General features: G+C 43.6%; 1 protein-coding gene across 6 annotated transcripts in view; it reads right to left on the reverse strand.

Annotated features, from left to right (window-relative positions):
• Positions 1 to 25,037, reverse strand: part of PTPRH (protein tyrosine phosphatase receptor type H) — a 687,535-nt gene that overhangs the window by 210,557 nt on the left and 451,941 nt on the right. For 5 of the 6 annotated variants that reach the window (XM_069638112.1, XM_069638104.1, XM_069638130.1 and 2 more), the window contains one exon: positions 13,616 to 13,906. The exons of the other annotated variant lie outside the window; for it this stretch is intronic. In XM_069638112.1, the coding sequence (XP_069494213.1) occupies positions 13,616 to 13,906 (291 nt within the window). The remainder of the gene's footprint in view (positions 1 to 13,615; positions 13,907 to 25,037) is intronic. 6 annotated transcript variants of the gene reach the window in all.

A 25,037-nucleotide genomic window follows, 5' to 3' on the forward strand; every position in this document is an offset into this window, starting at 1 on the left:
TTAAAAGGAGTCATTCCGAAACCCAAAGGGTACTTAGGTGGCAAATAGACAAGTCTATGATGGGGAATGATTCAAACTCCAGTCAGAGTATTTTAAGGGCTGAGAGTAAAGGAGTGTTATGACAAGATATATGTAAAAGTCGACTAGTTCATTTGTTTGTGTATTTTGAATTTGAAGAAAGGTGTTGAGGAACGACAAAAGTAAAATTGTGAGGTTAAAGAGGAAAACGTTCTTATCTATCTTTTTAGTCATTGTCAGCGCCAACTGATCAGGTAGATTGGATTAATTGAGAAAATAGAGGCTTTGAGCAGCGAAGGTGGTGCGCGCTCATATTTGTTATTTTTCTGAAACGTATTATGTGTAAAGCAACGGTAAGTAGCGATAGTCAATTGAGACTTGTCGCAATGGAGGATGTTACTGCACTGATGCGCCTTTTCAAAACACTGCCAAAACACACACCCAAGCTCAAACAGTATAGTGGTGAATGGGTCAAGGGTACAGCAGATAAAATGTTCTTGCCATGGCCGCAAGAGGGATCGCTGTCAAAAGCTTTTTTGCACACATGACCACATACTTGCATGCTGCGTTCACTGGGAAGGAATTGGAGAAAAGGCTAGCTAGTTTAGAGATATGGAAAATGTACTAGGAGGAACAAGAAGTTCTGCCTCCTGAGGACTGGAAGCTTAATCAGTGTAGGGAGAAAGGTGCAGTGCCTTCTGCTCCCCTTACCTCGCCCAAAGTAAATGACAACAGTACAAAAGATGAAGGATTGTATCCATTAAGGGAATTAAAGGCAGGAACAGGATATAGTAATCCAATACATGAACCGCCTGCTTACGGCAGTGATGATAGCTCAGAAAAGGCTAAAGGAAAAGAGGAGACCTTTAAGGTCTTACAAGACAAAGAGGAGAAAAGTGAACAACCAAATGTGACCCTACATATAGAATGGGAGATTAAGAGATGGAAAGGAGAAAAGGATAGAGCTCACGAGGTTACGCTAGTAGAGAACGAATGGATGTGTGGACCGATAATGCTCAAGTTCGATGGGAAAAGTATCGAGGAAGTAAGGCAAGGGGATGATCAAGACAAATAGGATAGAAAAGACATGGAACGAGAGAAACGATTGAAAGAAGATGAGTATAAAAGGAAGAGTAGGCAAAGACGAGAGAAAATGTATCAGGAAGAGCAGCTAAGAAAGGGCAGAGAAGCAAAGGAAATATGACAACAGGCAGAGAGCAATCGAAGAACAAGGCTAGAAAAGAAGACAGAAGAGGAAGAAGCTCAGAAATTACAGGATATAAGCATGCTAAGACAAAGGAAGGGGAAGTGGGTAGAGCAAACAAAAGAAGGGAAGAAAAAGACAAGAAGAGGAAAGGGTTAGATGGGAAGCGAAGAAACTAAGGGAATTAGATAAAGAAATGGAGCGAAAAAGGAGAAAGAGCTGATGAAACCGAGTCCAGTAATATCATGGGGTGACATAGAGGAGTTTCTCCCATTGCAGGGAGTAATGCCAGGACCTTCTAGCGTAAGCCTAGATGGAAAGTTTGAGATAGGAAGCATCAGAGATAGGATCGATAAAGCTTATCAGGAGATGAGGGCAAAAGGTGAATCGGGAAGCAGACGAAAAGGAGATCGTTCTATAGTTGCCCGGTCACAAGGCAAGGTAGTAACCCTGTTTAGTCTCGCGCATAGAGCCTTGTCTTTAGACAGGCTGACTTTAATATAAAAAGGATGAAAGCCATAATAGTTGGGGACTAGATATGTCATACGAAGACAGAGAAACCTTCTGTGGGGAGGAGAGAGAAAAGTGCAAGCGGTGCTGAGGGATGTTTGCAGACAGACAAGGAAGTGAGATGGTCTTATCTAGAGCAACCTAAAGAGTGGACGCAAGTTCCCATGGCATACCCAGAGCGACCTAAAGGATGATCGCATAGTGAGAGTTTGGAATCGCCACCATATGTGAACAGCTTGAGGTCATTGCCAGGAAGAAGACAAGAACCATTGTTCCTACTATGGATAGGCAGACAATGGGAGCAGATTGCGGGTTTGTTTTCACACAGTTCCCCCTGTTGGAGAAAGGAGGGGCCAGACTGCAGTATATCCCCAAGCCCCAAATGGACAAGGATAATTTAATATGTAAACTCCCCATTTTAACAAGCAGGTGTGGGAAAATGAATTTATGAGCTAGAAAAGATGACAGGAGGAAATACTTAAACCATAGGGGACATTGACGGTCTCCTAGCAGTCATTCTTGGGGAAAGGGCTGATGACATTTGGACGAGAGCAGGTTACTCAAGTGTCACAGCACAGAACACAGCTCACAATGGAGCGCCATTTAATAATTGCAGAGCAGACATTTGGCGAGCACTCAAGGTACAGTATCCTCATACGTCATATATGGGTACAATTATGGCACGTAAAATGAAAGATGACGAAGATCTGCTTGCTTGCATTCAAAGTATTCAGGAACGCTGGACTTTGGAAATGAGGGAGCCGTGGGGGATATCTGTGCCAGTATTTTACCACATTTTGTGTCAGGGATTACCGGAGCAGGTACAGAGACAGCTCAAAAAGTTCGTGGGAATGGAAGCGAAGCCATTGGCAGAGATACAGTTGACTATCGCGCATCACTGCCAATTGTTGCAAGAGAAACATAAGAAGAAGGAAGATGCTAGAAAACTCAAGGAAGTTAAGTTAGTTCAGAAGAAATTTTCAAAGTAGGCCATAGAAGGGGCAGTACTGACAAGCGGAGAAGGGCTGAGAATGCAGAAAACAGTGGGTATATCACATTTAAATAGTCAATGACAAACAGATCAAGGAGGGAATGTGTTCACGCTTCGAGGCAGAGGAATGGGTTTCAGAGGAAGAGGTGGTTTCCAGAATAATCAAGGTGGGTTTCAAAATAACCAAGATTTGCAGAATGATAATAAAAATGTGCAAGGAGATTTTAATCAAGGGGGGCTAGTCAGAAGAGCCCCTCCTATATGTTGGACATGTGGCATGACAGGGCACATCGCGTGAACATGTGGGAGCCAATGTTTGTACAGAATTCTCAAGACGGGGGACAGCATATCCTGCAGCGCATAGCTCACAAAATAGGGATGGGTTTGCCCAAGATCAGACAGTGTATCAAGCACAAGTGCCGCAAATGTAACAGGCTTTGCAACCACAGCAAGCACCATTGAATCCGCTGCAAGGGCAATCACAGCATTCGCCCATGCTGATACAGCAGAGTGCAAATACGGGACAGTTATTGACACCTGGAGTAGGGGGTGTCACTATCGTGGGAGGAATCCTTTTACAGGTACAAGGATGAGTATATATCCACAATAGGACAGCTCACAAGGGACTTAATGTGTTCAGTACTATCAGTGATGCCAGACCCCCAAGAAGAACCAAGGGCTGATGTGATGCTAGGAGGCAAATCCTTTTTTTTTTAGTAGATACTGGGGTAACTCGCTCATGGATACGAGAGGGAAAATATCCGTTATCGGGAAATGCCATGAATGCTCAGGGCTTCTCTGGAGCTACATGGAGAGTTCCTTTTACTAATGATTTACCAATCTCTATAGGAGAGTGTGATATATCTGTACCATTATTGCATTCAAGGCAGACACTGGTTAATATTCTGGGCCGAGATTTAATGACGAATTTAAGTATGATGTTTTCCTTTACCGATGAAGGCATAGTATGTTCTACTCCAGGGATACATTATTTAAACGTGTGTCCATTTATAATGGTGTTTACAGGGCAAATGGCTCTGTGACGAATGCCATTAGAGCCATTTCTTTATGGGGTGCGCATTTTGTTGACATGGCTACCCGGCTTAGTGGAAACATTATGAGAATACCTGATGAGTTCTTGTTCAGGCCACAGGTACCTATGGACGAAGAGAGGGGGGACAGACTATTCCCCTAGAGTTACATGTAGCCATAGTGCGAGGGGAATTGACCATGCTCAATGGAAACGATGACGAGGGCAGGCCATGGAGAACAGTAATTGTCATTGGGGAAGGGTATAGATTGACCGACATCACAGACAAAGATATGTTTAGAGATGATCCACCAGATGATGAAGTAGTATTCGAAATGAGTATTACATATTGGATCAGAATAGAGAGAAGGGAAATCCCACAGTGAATGGTGATAGTGCGGCAGTGCCCAGCATTTTTGATGAGGACTTGGAAAAGGTGGCAACCTCTCTATGGACTATAGGCCCTTATGATATAGGCCTACTGAGGGGGTGGGAAAATGTAATATTAAGCTGAAAACAGGAGCAATTGTACCTTAAGCAAAGCAGTGCCCAATGTCTCGAGAGGTGGATGAGGATATTTTCAAGACTATATCAGCCATGATGGAACAGCGTATCTTAGTAACATCGGAGTCACCGGGTAATACTGCTGTGTACACTGTGAAAAAACCCAAAGGGGGGGTCGTGGAGATTAATTTAGGTCATGCAGCCAATTAACCAGATTATAGAGGCAGAGTTTCCTTTAGTTCTGAATCCTCTGTATATAGCATAACCACAGAGGTACGATATTTCACGTGATTCACTTGGAAAAAGCATTTTTTTCAATCCTGTTGCATAAGGACTCCCTAGACCTTACGTCATTTACGTTTTGTCAGATTAAGCTCAAGTGCACTCGTTTGCCCCAAGTGTACTGAGAGCCTCCATTGATTTTTAATAGAGTCCTGCAGATGGACCTAAGCAATATCGATTTGCAAAGTGTTGTGCTGCAATACGAAGATGACATTTTAATTAGTAGCATGACAGAAGATGAGTGCAGACAAGATTTGATTCGGTTAATGATTATCCTAGCAGACAAGGGATATAAAGTAGACCAGTAGAAATTGCAATATTGCCAGGAGGAGGTGTTGTACATAGGCCAGTTAATCTCGCATGAGGGTAAGAAAGTCACACCTGAAAGAGCTGAGGCGATTATGAAAACACCAAAAACTCACACTCTAAAGCAAATGCAGTAGTTTCTGGGATTGTGGAACTATGTTTGAGCATGGGTATTTGATTATAGTTCATACACAAGACCCCTTTTGCAGGCTTTGAAGAAAGCTCAAGTGAACAAGGAAAAAATAGAATGGACTGAGGAAATGGAGGGAGGGTTTGAGGAATTGAAAAAAGCTATTTGTACAGATTCAGTTTTAGGAATTCCCAATTATTCTGGGGAGTTCTTCCTGTTTACGCACACAAATGGAACAGTTATGACAGCGGTGCTTACACAGAGGACTACACTAGGGTATAAATCTCTGGCATATTATAGTGGGATTTTAGATCCAGTTATGAGAGGAAACTTTACTTGTGAACAATCGCTGGCAGCAGCCGCATTCGCCATTGAGAAGTCTACAAGTATTTTGATGGGGTGTTCCATGACTTTTTTTGTTGAGCATGCTTTGTTTACCGTTTTGGAGAAACCTAAGGGTACACTGACATCTCACAGGGCTTCTGCATATGAGTTAGTAATATCGAATACAGCAGTCAAAATAGTCAGGTGTAAAATAGTAAACCCTGCCACGTTTGTAGCCAAACTGTGACAGCGGATGAGCAAGTGCATGATTGCTCCAATTATGAAGAGTTTTACGATGTGATTCTTAGGGTAAAGGAGAATGCTCTAGCAGCTGGGGACGTTCTCTTTATTGACAGTCTTAAAAATGTATCAAACTGATGGGGAAAGACATTCAAGTTCAGCTGTGGTAAGGAACAGCGCTAATGGGGAATTTGAAGTGGTAGCAAGTGCAAGACTACCGTCTTTTCAGAACAAGCTGGAGAATTGGTGGCGCTTATTGTCGTGTTGGAGAAACATGCAGGGCAGGAAGTAACTGTCCACAGTGACTCCACCTACGTGACGTCAACCGTGCACGCAGGGCTAGCACATTGGAAAAGAAGAGGCTACCTGCGAGCAGACGGCACTCCAGCACAACACGCATTATTGCCCAGGCTTAATAAGGCACTACAACACCCAATAGCCATCGCAAAAGTTAAATGTGCAGCACATACTAAGAGAACTGATTTTAATTCACGCAGAAACGAAGACGCAGACGAAGAGGCCAAAAGGGTTGCATTTTCCCTGGATATTTCTAGTTTTGATACTCCAGATGTAAAAGAAAAAGTGGTCACAATTATGATTGTAAATTAAGGGTTTAATCATTTGTCCAGAATACAGTTGATGGAAGTACAAGGTAGTGCTCCACAGGAAGAGCAAGAATTGTGGAAATGGAGGGGGTGTTCTCTATCCCCCTCTGAAGCATTGTGGCGACAGGACAGCACTGGAAAGCCGGTAATGCCTGTAGCCTTATTAAGGGTAGCGCTTGAACAGCTGCACTACCCTGCACATGTAACTAGGAAAAGCCTCGAAGCAGCTATTGCACAGTTCTGGTTCTTATAGAACCTATTAGCACACGTTGCCTTTTATGTAGTTCATTGTATCATATGCCAAAAGTTTACCACTGGGCAGACACTGCAAACTATTAGAGGATTGATTCCTCGACTGAACAGTCCTTTTCAGCATTTACATATTGACTATGTCAATATGCTGCAAGTATGTAGTGGATATAGGTATATGATAGTGGTGGTGTGCCCCTTTTCAAGATGGATTGAAGCTGGTCCAAGTACACACCATGGTGCCATTTGCACTGCAAAGTTTTTAGTCAGAGAAGTCTTTCCTAGATGGGGAGTATGTGAGGTGCTGAGATCCGACAATGGGCCCCATTTTGTTAATGAAGTATTCAAACAGATTTGCCTATTGCTTAGTATAAAACACAAGTTTCCTTCTACTTATCACCAGAAAGCAAACGGATATTGGAGAGACTCAACTGTCTTCTCAAAGAAAGAATTGCTAAACTCAAATTGAAACTGAAGAATGGATGGCTGTATTGCCTGCCCCGTGCATTATATGCATTAAGGAATCAGCATGGGCCGGACCACCACCTCACACCGCATGAGTTAGTAATAGGAAGGCAAATGAGAACACCCTTGTCACATCCTTCGAGGAGTAGAAGTGATGCCCAGACGACTGCAGAATTGTTAGGAAATAAGCTACGTGCATGTTTGACATGTATGAACGCCAGTATCTCTGTCATTTCAGATCAACTCAGGCGTAAGGGTTTCTGTCTCAGGACACAGTTGAAGACCATTCAGCAACCGGATGTACAAAACTACTATCTGTACTCAAGCTGTTTGTTGGAGACCCCATTTTAGAACTCAACTTCACAAGGAAGTGGCACGAGCTCCATTTTACTGGACCATACATTGTAGAAAATGGCACTCCCTCAGCAGTAAAAGTCCAAGAAAGGCGTACCTGGATTCACTTGGGTGACGTGAAGCTATATGCTGGTGAAATCTATACAACCCCACCCGTTGATTCGGAAGTAAGACAAGAAGAAGCAGTTCAGCAGGTGCAGATTCAATCAATGACAAGGAAGAAGGATGCTAAGATTGCTGATTAAATAAAGGCAAGTGTGCATTTGGATTGTGGCTTACCCCGTAAACCTTTATAGATATTTTAGCAGGCGTGCAATAATCAACGTTCTTGAGCAACAGGAATCTTTTTATTTGGACTAGGAAGTGCTGATGTGTTAAAAATGCAAGATCTCAATTTTATTTTCGACGACTGGAAAAGGGAGCAGTTCCCTGATTCATTCCTCAGTGAGTTTCTCTTTGGCTAAACTCATGGTTCTATCTGATGTCGATATCCTTAAGCTCCTTCTCGCCGTCTTCATTTTTATACTCAGAGCTTACCCTGCTCTAGTTGGGCGTAGCACTGACATATGTACTTTTGTGCAGGATCCTAAGAATGGCCCTGCGATTAGAAGAATGCTTGCAGCAATAATTGAGCAAATTCGGCAGCTACCTGAGCATCTAACAAGGCTGCTGATTAAAAAGGTTTTTTCCTTCCTTAAAAGTAGTACACAGGCACAATGTGGATTATTGAGAATAATGCAGTTCCAGAAAGTGAGCAGACTCAATGACATGTGGAGAGATACCAGTGGTGGGGTCTGATTTTCTGGTGCATAATATGTGTGCACAGTATCTATTATTGTTTTTCTGTTTTTGCTAATACACGCTGCTTACATTGCTGGTACCAGAAAGGTATGAGGCCCCTTGATTCTTCCCACTCCAGTGACCTATGGAGAATTAGCTCTTGCAAAGAGACCAAGGTCATATGTGATTGTCCCTACACCAGTGACACATGTAAAACCATATGTTTCTCTGATAAGTGTTCCTATGATTCCCCCTGTAGAAAGGATGATGACGGATATACTCAATGAGCATTATGCTCGTATTCTCCTTGCAAGAAAGAGACCCAAGAGAAGTGCAAGGGAAGACGATTATGAGTTAAATAATTATCTAGACAGTACAGCACATTTGGGGAACAACATGTGGTATCAACACATGAAGGAGGTAGGAAAGAGAACCTCTGAGGAGGATTGCTATGTATGTGCTCTCCTACCTTATGCTATGGGGAAGTCCAAGATATTCACAGCTATAGAAATAGATGTCTAGACAGCTCATTGCCTAACTCACCTTGCACTCTGACACACACAAGGTCAATTCCATGGTCGAATAGCCTCCTTGGTATGGGTGACAAAATGGTCAGCTCCAGAAGAAGATGATTATGTTCAAGATTTAAAGACAAGAGCAAGAGTACACGAGAGATCAAGCTTAATTGCCAAGGAAAAACCTATAAAGAAATACGAAGATGCAAGGAGAGAGGACAGATGCAGGTAAGTGGAACAGTACTTTCTCCAGATGGCTGGGAAGAAGGCATAGTCATATGCAGAGCTGTGGCAGTAACAGGACATCACAAACCAGTTATAGATTATGTGGAAAAGAATGCAACCTTCTATGGCTGAAGATTGCAATGTTGCTGACATGGGTCGAAGACAAAGGAGGCCCATTGCAGATAGTGCCCCTGGCTAGTGCAGAGCTATGCTTCAGAAACAATGGCACAAGAAAAGTTGGAGAGAATCAGCAGTGCAGTCGAATCTTCGATGTACCAGGAATGAAGGATGAAACAGTAGTAATAATTGACCACTACTGGGCCTGTGGATCCAGAGCATACATGAAGCTGCCTAGAGATTGGGGAGGAATATGTTCCATAGGGATTGTTCGTGTTCCAGCATTGGTGATACCGAAGAGTGACCTGAACGTTGGAATATTTCTAATAGCAGATGCTCACCTCAGAAAGAGGAGGTCAGTTGGATTCCTCAATTGAACAAAGAGATAGAGTTATTACTCAGACAAATCAATAGAAGCATTCAATGACATTCTGTATGAACACAGGTTTTTTAGTCAGACTTCGGCGATACTCACGACAATCTTCATGCCAGGGATCCAGACGATGGCAAACGCCAGATTATATGATATGATAGTTTTTTTATATAGCGCCTATACACAATGTGTTTCAAAGCACTTCAAGGCAAAGGAGGGAACAAGGGAAAAATACAACGACATTCTTACAGGCCATGAACAGTAAGGATGTGCAATTAACTATCGTACTTGGCCTTACAACATTTCAGATAAGGCAACGGCTAAGACATAGATAAGGAAGGGAGGGGGAGAGTGGGAAGGAATGGAAACAGATAGGCGACTACCATACTAGGCCTGACAACATTACTGGTAGAGCTGGAAAAAACAAAAGATGAGGGCTGGGATGCAGAAAGGGAGAGGAGGAACAAAGCAAGCGACTATCGTACTTGGCCTGAAAACATTTCAGATCGTGCTGGAGGGGGGGAACAACTAAGGGGAGGGGAAGGAGACAGATTAGGTTGCTATCATGCTAGGCCCAGGGACAATTCTGATAGAATAAGTTCTGAGAAGAAAGTAAAGGGAGGTGGGGAGGAGATAGGAAAAGGAAGAAGGGAGAGGAGGAGAGAACAGAGAGTAAGCAGTCAAAAAGAGTGGAGAAGCAAGAGGGGAGAGCAAATGCAATTGCAGAAGTCAGTGGTAACACATAATGTTGCAAGCCAGGATACAAGATGAAGATGGGAACAGGATGATTCAGGGCCACCATGAGTACAATATGCAAAGGAAGTCTAGCATGAGAGTTGAGAAAGGGTGATGCACTGTGAATCAATGAAGACCATAAAAGTCAAATCCAGCATTTGCCACAAGACGGTGATGGTGAAACCATTATGTTAAAGGACAGACTCCTGCAGAAGAAGGCTGGAGGGGGGGCAGGGTAGAATAAGCAAGCAAATCAGACACCAGCTGGGAGCTACTGCAGACAATCAATACTACCATAAAGGGATTCAATGCTATCAAGGAAGAGCTCAGAGCCATAAGACTGATGACTCTTCAGAATATATATGTGCTGGATATGATTACAGCTATGGATGGAGGTGTTTGTGCCAAAATTGGAGAATCATGCTGCACATTCATACCGTCTCACGATGATGAGGGGAAGGGACCTTGACAGAGGCCATAACGATGCTGACGAACTTACATATCAAGATGGAAGATGAAGTGGAAGACATTGCTGATGACAGTTGGTTTGCATCAATCTTCTCATGGGTTCCACAATGGATGGCGAATATCTTCAAGGCTTGTTGGTGTTAATCATGTTTGGATTTTGTGTGATCCGAATAATAATCACACAATGCAAGAAAACAGCAAACAAAGCAACATGAATGAAGAATTTGATTGATGTTGGGTCTGGATTTTGGACCCAAAGAGCTGACAGATGAAGAAATCAGAGACTATGTAAAAGCGAGTATTCATGCACCTGACGGAATAAAGTTCCTGTATCCGAAAGACCACAAGAAGTATGTGGGAATATGGATCTACTGCAACCCGAATGGGCAACGCAGTCTTATAACCTGGAGTGCTGATGAACATGTGAAATCAGCAAGATGTCTGAAAGGAGTGATAAAGATATGGACTCCAAAGAAGCACTTCTTCAGAAAAGGATGTCTAGATGATGTGAAGACTAATGGGAGAGTGGTCGATAAATCAACCAAAGGGTGGATTGTAGAGGAGGAGACAAGTATCTCTACTGGAAGTCCCACCCCATACTGCCTATTGGTTGCAGCCAGAAATTGTGACATGCGCAAAGCCAGTAATAGTACCTATACAGCGAAGAGTTCTTGAAACAAGGTATCCATTGAGAAAACCCTATATGTATCCGCGAAGACATTAGGGTCTTCTGAAGGAAGTTCTGGAAAAAGTGTGAAGATGAATGAAAGAGAAAACTGGTGATGTCACATGAAGCAGAGATGATGCACCCAGAAGAGATGCCAATGAAGAAAGAATATAGACCTTATAGAAACGGATGGCAAAGTAAAGAATTGAGCAACATTTTAGGAGCAAAATGAAGATTGCCTGTGTGAAGAAGCACTGAAGAAAATGCAAACAATAAGTTATAAATTAAAAATGTTATTAAGAAAACAAAACACCACAGTTTTCAGCCCATTCATTTACCCGTACAGAAAAAGTGCAATTTTTGAACAATCATATAGTGAAAACTGCTGGGTAGATTTGGATCAAATAAGAAACAACTTGGGCACACAGTGTTGATGTGATTTCCTTGACTGGTTTGGGCAAAATCCATCCAGTAGTTTTTTAAATATTCGACAGAGACAGGGGTGCCCCCTGCTCCTAAAAAACTTTATATTGGCCTTGGTGCTTTACAGCAGAGGGGATGAGTGAGGCTAATAACATTTGACTTGCTGCAATCATTGTGGAGTTGACAGTGCTGTTGATAAACTTATATGGTAAGAGCTTGTGGTCATAAAGAACTCTGAGTTTGTGTATGACAGAGTTGGCAGCAGGCATGCACCGAAGCTCTGAGCGCCAGAAGAGGATTAAGAACAAGTTTGCTAAGGTTCAATCGGGACCAATAGTTGGGGTAAGTCCTGGGTTCTACCTCTTGAGTGTGCCCAGTTGAGTATCACAGCATATCAATTCGCCCAGTTAGGAGATTGCCAGTTGCTCAGCATCCTTGACAATATATGAGGAAGGTTTGAAGTTGGCTGGTAGCTTGCAATGACCAAAGGGTCATGAGACAGCTTTTTCAGGGTTTGTGATACCAAGTATCATTTTGCAGGGGAAGAACTAATTGAAACTATTTGCTGTCGATAGCTTAGTCTGCAGCAATTAATTCAGCAAGAACGATGGAACTAGAGGCAGGAACCGGGCCGCAGGGGAGTGGAATTTCCAGTGATGTTTGTGGCTTTCAATATGTCCTTGGAGCAGAATAGTCCTACGCTATAGAATCCACCTGTTGCAGGTAGTGGGAGTGGGGTTGTGAGGAGAATCCAGGCATGGGATTGGCTATCTGGACTTCGAGGTTGAGGATACTGGAAGAGAAGGCGTAGTTCAGAAGATTTCAAAGGTCTTTTGAGGGAGGGTTTTGGTTCCATGTTTTAATATCCCTGCAAAAATATTGCCATAAAAAATCACCTTATTTTTGCAGCGATATAAAGGCATGGAACCTGCATGGGACACACCTGCAACGCCCGCATTATTTTTAAAGGAGCAGGGGACACCCCCGCAACCCCTGCTCCCAAAAAAACCCAAAATTATCCCCCCCAAAAGTATCACCTATAGCCGTTCCAGACAACCATATGTACGGTGATATTTGTGGTGGGGATAATATGTAGTGATACCAGGGTTTTGCCAGGTTTTGCATTGTGGCATGATGATTTGGTGGTAGGCCTTCAAGAGGGTAAAGGTATTTTGTCTGCCTTATCGGTGCTGAGAGCGAGCTTGGCCTTTGTACCTCTGAAAATAGAGCAAACGTGTATGGAAACAATGAGATGCAAACGGAAACACAAACACGTACAGTCAGCAACCTTTTTTTTCAGGCATGTGGACAACACCGAGAAAATACGCTGTAACATATGTCAACAAGGGTGAACAACAAATACACCATGCTATTGCAGACATGTCACAATTCATGCACATGCACAACATGACATCTTATCCTTGGGGGGCATGCACAAGATGCAGGAAAGAAATAGGAGCGGACAACACAAAAACCAAACAGAAACTGGACCAGCCCAAAAATGAATTGCCATCTCATTCCAATTCAGGCAAAAAGATCATTAGAAATTCTTGTGTTACAGGAACTTGATGGAAGCATGTTTGAGGACCCACCACACAACTGTTCTATGTGTTGGGCCCCAAAGTTACACCAATCAAACTTCAAAATGCACCTCCCCGATACAACAAAAATCAGTGGATGATTTGTGTCAAACCTGTGTTATTGGTCAGAGCTTGATCAACGTGAAATCCTTATTCGGTTTGGAGAAAATCTGTCTGTAGTTTAAAAGGAGGAGAATACATCTATCTATGCACAGTCACTTCTGTTTGAAACACTGCAGAACTGTAATCTAAAGCACACAGTTAAAGACCATTCACTGATCCCTCTTTGAAATGAAAAAATGTTCAATTATGCACCCAGGTTATGACAACAGGCTATGCCATGTGTGATTGAGTTTGGCACCGTCCTGAGCATGCAAAGACATGGGGATGGACTACAGTAAGACTCCCATCCTGAACATGCAAATCAAGGAGGGGGGCTACAGCTAGACAGCATGCTCACCAAACTAGAGGGGGAGGAACCCCATGCGTCATGACTAAGCAGAGTATCACATCCACATACTTGTTGTCGCATTGGAGACGAGGGTTGCAGTGCTTTCGACGCCATTGGCTGTGACGCTATACACTGCCAAGTTATAGGCAACCCCTGGATCCAGCTTTGCTATCACCTCGGTCTGGTTACTTCCAGAAGGCCCTCTTGATGGAAACGTAGCATTGAGTAGGGAGCCTTTGGGGCCCACCCTCACCAAATATCTGTACTCGGACTGGAGTGTGTTGTTTGGGACAGTCCATTGCAGGGTCAATGAGGTCTCATTTCTGTTGCTCACTTTTAAGTAACTGACCGGCGAGGGCACTGAAACAAAGTAATCAAACATTATTTTCTGTAAACCTTTCAAGTGTGTGTGTAGTTTTAGTAAATACATTATTTATGCAAGATTAAACTACAGGCTGCTAGTGCAGAGGAGTGAGGCTCCAACACAGATTAAATCCCAGGCGGTAAATTCCCTACTTTACCACCATGGGCTAAACTCCGTTTACACCATGGTAGATGGCGGATTTACCGCCCCATTCCAAGGTGAGTGGGGCGGTAAATCCCCATTCCCCATTTACCCTTCCCCATTCCCATTTTTGCCCCATAGGGCATAATGGGAGTGGGGAAGGCGCTAATTACGGCACCGTAAATTACGGTGCCGTAATTAGCACCAAGGCGGGTTAGCGCCTTGCATTTTAACGCCTGCTAGAAGCAGGCGTTAAAATGGTAATCAGGCGTTAAGGGTTAACGGCGCCGACGGCGCCGTTAAACCCTTAACGCCTGGGTTGTAATGAGGCCCAGACTATCTTAAAATAAAATAAGCATGGTCGAAGCCAACACTTTTGGCTTTTGAATAAGCATGGAAAAAGCATTGGCCCGGCACTGCCTTAATGGTACTACCTGACCATAAAAGTCAATACCTGAATAATTGTGTGTTTACTTGAGCATTTCACAGAAGTACCTGGAATGCCTATATAATAGGTATACACAAGCCGAAACTATTGGCTTTGTCACTGTTTGTTTTAACAACAGTTCGGTGCAAGTCACAGATATAAATCAAATGGCTGACGGCACACTGGCTAAGACATTTATATTAAACTAGTAGTAAATTTACAGCTGCAGATAAGTCCTTAACTCCCAGGAGACTATTTAGAAATAGCAATGGCCGGCCAAAGTTTGATATTACTGTTTGATAGTGCTCGCTCAAAAAGTTCCCAGCAGGATTTGCTTTGAGTGGGGCAGACAGGCAGTTAATAGGAATGTTCCTTGGAATTAGCATGGCTATGGGTAGTTAATAGGTGGGCAAATTACCAAACAACACCTACAAGCTGCGTTTTTCTTCTCTTAAATTACCTCCTACCTTAACTCCAATTCAACCGTTGTGGCTTATAGGTGGCGCTTAAACAAAAGTAGAAAAGTAGCCAAAACTAAAAAGGATTTTTTTAACAGATGAAGATGAGCCCAGAGAGAGAGGGGGGGGGATAAACTGAGTACCCTCTACCTGCCCAGAAGCCGGAAAGTAGAGGGCGATTCTGGTGGGGGAATGGGCTATAACTTTGAGCTGGGTTGATTGATTGATTGATTGATTGATTGTTTATTTATATAGCACCTATACACAATGTGTTTCAAAGCGCTTCAAGGAGGGAGGGAACATGGGAAAAAAATACAGTTACATTCTTAAAGTCCCTGAAACAATACAGAATGTGAAAAATAACTATCGTAATGAGCCTGGCGGCATTTCAGATAGTGCAAGTGCATGGAACAGATAAGGCAAAAGAGGAAATGGAAAATAAGGAGACAAAACAAGCAATAACATTACTATGCCTGACGACAATTGATGTAGTGCATGAAAGTATACAAGAGGAGGGAGAAGGGGGGAGGTGGGGAATGGAGTGAGGGAGAAGGAGAGGAACAAAGCAAGCTACTGTCAAAAAAGGTCAGAGATACATTTTATAGAGCGGGGGGCGGGAGGAGACGACAAGGAAGGATGGCGGAAAGACAAGACAAGCTGCTATCAAAGGTCCCAGGACAAAATGATAAGAGTAAGTGCAAAGGGCAAAGAAAAGAAGGGGGAGGAGGAGGAGGGGGTGGCTGCAAAGCCAGGCAGCTATGATTACTATGCCTGACGGCAATTGGGATAGTGCCAGGCTCAACAGGAACCGAAAAGGGTGGATACGGGTGGGGGGGACAAGGGCGATGTGAGACAGGCTCTACGGTAGTAGAGGTAGGAAGAGGCAAGGGGGCGGGGATGAGGGAAGAGAGGGAGAGGTAGGAGAATAGAGTGGGGTGAGGAGTAGGAAGGATGCAGAGGAAGAGGGAATCATGGAGGAGGGAGGGGGAAGACAAAAAGTTAATGTGGGGCTAGGGGGGCACACAGGCACTCACGGGGGCAGGGGGGCACACAGGCACTCACGGGGGTCAGGGGGCGCACAGGTACTTACAGAGGGCAGGGGGGCACACAGGCACTCACAGGGCCAGGGGGCAAACAGGCACGCACTGGGGCACACAGGCACTCACGGCAGGCAGGGGGGCACAACAGGCACTCGAGGGAGGCAGGGGGGCACACAGGCACTCACGGGGGGCAGGGGGTCAAACAGGCACTAACGGGGGGCAGTGGGAGCACACAGGCACTCACGGGGGGCAGGGGGGCAAAACAGGCACTCACGGGGGCAGGGGGCAAACAGGCACTCAAGGGGGGCAGGGGGGCACACAAGCACTCACGGGGGCGTGGGGGGCAAACAGGCACTCACAGGGGGCAGGGGAGGCACACAGGCACTCACGGGGCGCAGGGGGAGTGTTGAGGGTTTTGTTGTCTGAGCTTAGTGAACTGAAATGGTTTATGGAAGTGCGGTTGAAAGGGGTGGCGCTCTTGAGACAAAGATCGTAGCTCTTTATTGAGTTCTAGTGCCGCTAAAATATGTTTATTTATAATTATGGTGTTTGATCAGCTCCAAGTTCTGGCCTTCGGAAAAATCACTTGCATGCTTATTGCATCCTTTTGCCTGAATTCTGGATGAGGTTCCTATTCTGATGCCATTGTGTTGTTTCGGACAGAAGGACCCTCATTGATGGGTCCAGGTAGCTGATGCTGACAGGAGGTCCTTGAAGCAGCTGCCGGCCATTGCTGCGCACTAATGAGATTACGTGTATTAAACAGCGAGCAGAGGGTAGTGATTGCAGTGAGGAGATGTGAGGGGTCCAGTGTTGGGAAACCTTCTTGGATGTTGGACCTTGAGCACAGTATGACACCAAGAGTTAGACTGGCTTCTGAAGTGAGGTTGCCAGCAGTTTTCAATTGCTGACCACGCCCATCAGTCTCCTGGTGCTTCAATCGCGATGGTAGTTATGCCTCCCAAACTCAAGCACTTCTCCCAGCTGTGGTAACGACACTCATAACAACACTAGCTGTACTCCCCGTTGGAAAGAATACACACAGAACATTATAAGCACAGGCAGAAGGCAGTCATTTAGGCAGAAGGCAGTCATTTAAAACTTACATTGTGTTTGCCATCCAGCAATTGAAAATGGCTGCGTAGCTTCAGAGGGAACAGTTGTAACCCAACTCACATCCTCCATAAACCAAGTCACCCGCCCATGTGCCAAGATTAGCATGGAGGGGCTCACACTTCTAATAATCCCGAACTCAACTCATCAAATAAGTATAAACCCCAGCTAAATTCCGGACTTCCTGGTCGCCTTACAATGAGCTATAGGCTATGTCAGGGGGACCGCCCAACAGAGCAGGTTCAAAGTAGTCATAGATCCGAGCAGTTTCATTGAGTATACATAGGCGATCCATGTACACATGGCGTATAAGGTGTACTTTACACTGCAGCATGTCAATGCACTTATCTCAAAGGGTTACTGTCTAAACGACATTAGGGTACTTCATGCTTAACTTCAATGTATGGAATGGAATGGTGTAGATGTACTCCATGTGTGTACCATGCATATACGTATGTTCGTACAATGCATGGTTTATAAATATTGTATAGCAGTGCTCGCTGCACCATAATTAAGATGTGTATCTAGTTCCCTGGGAAACCCAGAAATGTAATTGCTAATAACTCTTGACTAGCAGGACGGATTTGGCTGATATTTTGAAAACAAAAGGTCTAAAGGTTTGTCCCATTAACCCCTGTGCCCCCAGACTAGAAATGTTGGGAAAGATGTGCTAAACAATGAAAAAGATAATAAGAAAGCAAAAAAAAACTATGTTTTAGGCATACTCCCATTCATTTTCGTAGAGAGAAACAGTCCACATTTCTGCCCAGCACAGGGCAAAAACCGCTGGACCAAATTGGAGCAACAAAAAAAGACTTGTTTTTTCAGAGGGGTCTGAGGTTATTCTGAGGTTACTCTGTCCAGCAGTTTTTAAAATAGTTGATGGGGAATGATGTGCCCCCTTTTCCCAAAATTATAGCTATATCTCCCATGGTGTTTTGAAGTAGAGAGGCTAAAAGGCTTTTCAGAAAGGAAAAAGAAGATTTCTTTTCCCCCAAAACTTCCATTGCTATTAACTTTTGACTTGCTGGATGGATTTGTATGAACTTTTCAAAGCCAAAAGGTTGTCAAGTCCCCCAGACCCTCACCAAACTGGACATTTTAGGAACAATACATAAACAAATGAAAACGTTATTAAGAAAACAAAACAGCACAGGTTTCAGGCCATTGTTTTTTCCCATAGAGATAAAGTGCAGTTTTTGAACAGTCGTAGAGTGAAAACTGTTGGGTAGATTTGGACCAAATCAGAAATAACTTGGGCACAAAGCATTGACGTAACTTCCTTGACTGGTTTGGGGTAAATCCATCCAGCACTTTATAAAATATTCTACAGAGAAGGGGGTGCCCCTTGCTCCTTAATGGATTCATTTTGGCCTTGGTGCTTTGCTGAAGAGAGGCTGAGTGAGGCTAATAACCATTGAATTGCCGGATGGATTTGGATGACATTTTCCGAACAAAAAGGTTGTCAAGGCCCCCTCCCAAACTGGACATTTTGGAAACAAGTCATTAAATAATGAAAATGCTATTAAGAAAACATGAACACACAGTTTTCAGCCTACTCCCATTTATTTTCGCACATAGAAAAAGTCAACATTTCTGAGCAGCGTGGGGCAAAAACCGTCGGACGGAACTGGATCAAATAAGAAACATGCAGTTTTTGTACAGTCATAGAGTGAAAACCGCTGGGTAGATTTGGAACAACTTGGGCACGAAGCATTTCCTCACATTTTGGGAGGGGCTGGGGCTATTTTTCCTGTAGCTGTTTTTAAATATTTGATGGAGAAGGGTGTGTCCCCTGCTCCCAAAATTATCACTATATCTCCCCTGTTGCTATTCAGCAGAGAGGCTTTTTAGAAATGAAAAAACAGCAATTTTCCCTTGAAATTCTATTGCTAATAACTTTTGTCTTGCTGGGTGGAGTTGGGTGAAATTTTCAAAAACAAAATGAAAAAGGCATTTAAATAATGTTAAAATACTGTTTTCAGCCAACTCATATTCATTTTCCCATTAAGAAAAAGTGCAGTTTTTGAACAGCCGTAGGGTGAAAAACGCTTGGCATATTTGGACCAAACTTTTGAATTAGCTGCCCCACAACCATAAAGAGTCTAATAACGTTCTGGACATCAGAACAAGACTCAAATCTTTTGTTTATCTAGTCACACTTAGGGGAACAATGATTGTTTTGAACGACAGCGCTTAGACGGCCTGGCCGTAGAAGCTATATAAATACCAACAGCAATAGCAAAAGCAATCACATCAGGCTAGAGGTCGGCAGCGGGAAAGAAGACCCCATGCGAAGTTTGAGATTTGTGGGTGGGTTGGGGAGCCAGTTACGGTTAAAATTGTTTCGGATTATCAGGGGGAATACTGCGTGAATATCAAGAGATAACAGCAGCTACACCGCAAGACAGGCTCTGAAAGAAATGAGCATCAAATGAAGCAATGAGTGATAGGGGGTAATGCGAGAGAGTTAGGGAGGGAAAAAGCAATTCAGTGGAGTGAGGGCACTTGAAAAAAAGAAGGGGGACACATGTTGAGTTGCTGTGAAAACATGGAATGCTTATTAATTCTGAGCAATTTTTCCTGTTATCGTGGAAATCAGCAAACCCGCCACTCCAACGCAGGAATTTCTGTTATTGGAAATGGTTACTGTGAAATTATCACGGGAATAAGGAGTTAGAAAAAAAAGGTTTAATATCTGCAGTGCCTACATTACTGGGAAGGGGCACAATGGGTGTTGGTAACACATGAATGGTGTGACATGGCCAGTGGCTATGGCTAGTGGGCCCAAAAAAAGATATTGTTGCAACATGTACAGAGGCCACAGCCGAAGGCCATAGCTAGTAAGACCTCAGGAAACTATGCAACATCTTCGGCCGTGGCCACAGGCCATGGCTGAACGGTCAGGGCTAGTGTGCCACAAAGAAACCTATTGGAGCAGTGTCCACATCAGCAGGCCACAGCAAGTGGGGTCAGAAGAAACCTATTGGTGTAGCAAGTACACTTTCTACAGCCGAATGACCATTGCTAGTTGGCCCCAAAGAAACCTATTGGTGCACAATGTACAGTGGCCACGGCTGAAGGCTGAGGCCACCGTTCAGCCATGGCCACAGGTCATGGCTGAAGGCTATGGCTAGTGGGACCCAAAAAAACCTATTGGTGCAACACGTACAGTATCCATGGCAAAAGGCCATGGCTCCAGCCATATCCAAAGGCTGTGGTTAGTGGGTCCCAAAGAGACCTATTGGTGCAACATGTACAGTGGCCACAGCCAAAGGCCATGGACAATGTATATGGCTGAAGGCCATGTCTAGTGGACCCAAAAGAAACCTGTTGGTGCAACATGTACAGCGGCCACGGGTGAAAGGCCATGGCTAGTGGGCCCCAAAGAAATCTATTGGTGAAACATGTACAGTAGTCACTGGCCATGGCCAAAGATAATGGCTAATGGGCCCGAAGGAACTATTGTATAACAAAACCCTTGACATTTAGTGAAAACCCTTTTTTAAGTGAGAGTTACAGTGATCAGTTTAATGGGAAAAATAGATAGCAACAAAACCTTTAAAATTCAGTGAAAAAAACCCTGGTTAAGAGATAGTTAAGCGGATCAGATTCAACCCCAAAAAAAAACTGAAAATCAGCAATCACATTTCGAGCAAAGCCACCTTAACTATGTGCCCCCTTGTAAAGGTTTGGGCACAATGTTGTTAAATAAATGCAGTTCCACGGAGAATGTATAGACTTATTCACAAGGCAACTTTTATTATCAACATACAACTTTTCTAATAATCTTTTTTCCCTTGTGCTTTCTTTCCGAGAACCCAATAAAAGGATACAGGTGGTCTCCGGTTATCTTCGAGAGAGGATCAAGTTCTTTTTGGCCAAGCGAAACTGAATATCTCAGGTAAGTCTTTATCGGTTTTCGTGTCTTCCTGTCTCTAACATCTATAATATTGGCTGAGTCGCTCTTTCTTCCCTTTCTTCTGACTCCCTTCTTTTCTTTATGACTTGTCTCCCCTTTTTTTCTCTTTACTCTTCTAAAAGTCTATATTCAGTTTTTTCTCAGCATGCAGCTCGGCGCTTTGCATCCAGTTACTAGCGTCAATAACTTGTAGCGGGTCGTTCTTTAACTAATGCGTATCGTATCGGCGTTCACTTTCAACGTTATAAATCATTTACATAAGGTTTTATCTGTAACTGTTCAATTTCTCTTATAGGGGTGTTCGTTCTTTCTTAACGATCGCTTACCGCTAATCAGCTGCGTAACTTCAATGTATCTTCAGAACGATCCTCCGCTGACACTCCCCTGCTTCGTTTCTCCCTATTTGTCCACGTTCGATTACGCCTCTTCCGAAATTCGCCCTCGATCCCCTCTGTCAGCCGGCGACAACTTTCTCTCTGTCTCACCTCCAGATTATTTTGAGGACTCCGTCACTGTCGCGTCCTCTTCTCATTCGTGAGAGACAATCAGCTGATCGACTGGTACTTCGCCGATGTCGAAAGGACTTCTATTCCCGAGGGATTCAGCGTGTCATCAGCTGCTCGGCTCGGTCTGATCTCCGCTGCCCCGAGCTCCGCGGTAGTCACTCCCCTCGTCCGATCAGCTGCTCCCTTCGTGCCCGGAGTCTCCCTCTCTTCGCTGTCTCTCCGCCTCACATGTAGCAAAGTCAATAGCGATTTCGAACTATCGCTGAAAATATATATATATAGTTCATCAACTTCGGTTCATCTAGGTGCAACGGCACCACTCCATTCCTTTCTCATACTCCCCTAGTACGCCCAGCTCCAACCGTCCTCCTTCAAAACCTCTTCCTCCGTCTCCTCGCAACCAAAAACAAAAACAAAGAAAGGACAATTGTTGCCATCAAAGTCATCTCCCTGGAATCTTCTCTGCTATTGGCCCAGTGACCTGTCAATTACTCCCTTTCTTTAGATCTCAACAATTAACCCTTCATATGGACTTTCTGCCTAGTATTAACAGAGCCTGAGCCATCAGGTGTCTTTGTTATGAAATCTGCCCCATTTTTATCACATACCCTCCCCTCTAGTCCCTTACGTTTGGTAAGGGGATTGTTTCGGGATAAAAAATCTGCCTGGGCCATTAATTTTCCTGGACGATGAATGGTCTTAAACGTAAAAGGTTGTAGTGATAAAAACCATCTTAGTACTCGGGGATTAGTATCTTTGTTACGTGCCAACCATACAAGAGGTGCATGATCAGTCACCAGAGTAAACTCTCTTCCTAACAAGTAATAGCGTAGTGCTTCTATGGCCCATTTCACTGCAAGACATTGCTTTTCAATGGTAGCATATTGTTGTTCATGTGGTAAGAGCTTCCTGCTTATGAAGAGTACGGGTTTCTCTGATTCATCTTGCCCCTGAAACAATACCGCTCCAAGCCCTGTTCCAGAGGCATCTGTGTGTAGGAAGAACGGAGCTGAGAAATCTGGACATTTTAAAATGGCTTTTTCAGATAGAGCATTCTTTAGGTTATTAAATGCATTCATTGTCTCTGTTGTATACCAGTCCTTCTTCTTGCTAGATGAGTGTTTCAACAAATCTGTCAGAGGTGCTGCTATTGTTGAAAAATGGGGTATGAACCTTCTATAATACCCAATAAAACCAAGAAAGGCTCGCACTTGTCGGAGGTTTGTAGGAAATTGTAAGCTTTTTATTGCTTTCAGCTTGTCTTCTTGTGGTTTAATCATCCCCTGTCCTACAAAGTATCCCAAATATCTCGTATAGAAATTGCCCATGAATGTTTTCTTTGGATTTATGTGTAGGCCAGATTCTTGTAATAGTCTAAGTACATTTTCCAAATGGGTTAAATGTTCGTCCCAAGTTTGACTGAAGACAATAATATCGTCAAGGTATGCTCCTACATATTCTTCCTGTCCTCTAAGGATTGAATTCATGAGCCTTTGAAATGTTGCTGGTGCCCCATGCAACCCAAACGGTAAGACTGTAAATTGGAACAGACCTGATGGTGAGGCAAACGCAGTTTTTTCCTTATCCTCGGGGAGCAACGGTATTTGCCAATATCCTTTTGTTAGGTCTATAGTTGTTAAGAATTTAGCTTTTCCTAGCTTGTCTAGTAAATCTTCGATTCGTGGCATAGGGTAGGCGTCGAACTTGGAAATTTCATTCAACTTCCTGAAGTCCATGCAAAAACGAACCGTTCCGTCAGGCTTCGGCACCATTACTACAGGGGAGGACCATTCACTATGAGAGGGTTCTATTACTCCCATCTCCAACATTTCTTTGATCTCCTTATTGATAGATTGGAGTTTTGTCTCTGGAATTCTATAGGGTCTAATTCTTACTACTTCTCCTGGCTGAGTTACAATACGATGACATACCATGTTCGTTCTCCCCGGTAAGGACGAAAAAGTATTTGTAAATCTCCTCACCAACCCGAGGAGTTCTTCCTTCTGTAACTCAGATAAATTTTGATTTATGTTTAACGCTTCCAATCCTAGATCTTCGTTTAACCTTGGAAAAGGTTCGAAAGATGTTTCTTTAGTATTAATTACTGCCACCGTCGTTATAGGTTCTACCCATTTCTTTAGTAGATTCACATGATAGGTCTGTGTTGGGAACCTTCGGTCATTTTGTCTCACCTTGTAGGTTAGTGGACCTAGGACCTCTTCAATTTCATAGGGTCCTCTCCACGCGGCCAGCATCTTGTTCTCAGACGTCGGGAGTAAGACCAACACTTTATCTCCTTTGTTGAATGATCTTAATTGAGTGTTCCTATTGTAGTAGTATTCTTGTTTGGATTGTGTTTGTAACAGATTTTCTTTGGCTATGTTCTGTAACTTTTCTACCCTCTCTTTAAGTTGGTATGCATATTCAGTAAGTGAGATCTCTTGACTCGGCTCCTCTTCCCAGTTTTCCTTCAAAATATCGAGTAGTGTTCTCACTGTTCTTCCAAACAGAAGTTCAAAGGGTGAAAACCCTGTCGATGACTGGGGGGTATTCCTTAAGGTAAGGAGTATCCATGGCAGCAGCCTGTCCCAATTCTTTCCTCCTGGTTCCCCTGTTTTACGCAACATTTGTTTTATGGTTTGATTGTACCTCTCTACAAGGCCATCAGTTTGAGGATGATAGACAGCGGTTTTTAAATGCTTCATTTGTAGAATCGTACACACTTGTTCCATCACTGACGACATAAAGTTGGATCCTCTGTCGGTAACAAACTCCTTTGGTATTCCTACTCGGCTGATAAATGGAATCAGGGCATCACATATACTTTGTGCACTAGTAGACCTAAGAGGAAAGGCCTCTGGATACCTTGTAGCATAGTCGACAATCACTAAGATATATTTATGGCCTCTGGATGAAGGTTCTAAGGGGCCAACAATATCCAACCCAATCCGATGGAAAGGTTCCAACACGACTGGCATCGGCTGTAAAGGTGCTTTCCTCACATTGGCTTTATTTTTCTTCTGGCATTCTGGACATGCTTGGCAGAAACGAGCCACCTGAGCATAAAGCCCCGGCCAATAAAACCTGGCAAGGATTTTCTGTGTGGTCTTCTCTGTTCCTAAATGACCTTCACCAATTTGTAGGTGGGCCACTTCTAACACCGTTTGATAATATTTCTTGGGTACTACCAACTGTTTCAGAATTGTTCCAGTGGCATCCTTGCTAGTTCGATAGTATAATCCTTTTTCTTTAACAAAAGATGGACCATTTCCCGACACACCTGAGTTAACTGCAGCCCTAGCATTTCCTAATAATGGATCTATTTCTTGTGCCATTCTGAAAGAATCTCCAGCTTCATCAATTTTCCAGTCAATTGCAATGGGACAAACATTTTTTTCGGCCCAAACTTTCTTTAACTTTCTTAAGTCCGACTTCCCTTTCTTCTCTTTACTTAATGGCTCTGCAATGGTCTCATGGGCGAAAGGGGCACTTCTTAACCAATTTTCTTCTATCGACTTTA

Source organism: Ambystoma mexicanum, chromosome 1q, assembly GCF_040938575.1.
Source record: "Ambystoma mexicanum isolate Mex_15411 chromosome 1q, UKY_AmexF1_1, whole genome shotgun sequence".
NCBI classification, from domain to species: Eukaryota; Metazoa; Chordata; class Amphibia; order Caudata; family Ambystomatidae; genus Ambystoma; species Ambystoma mexicanum.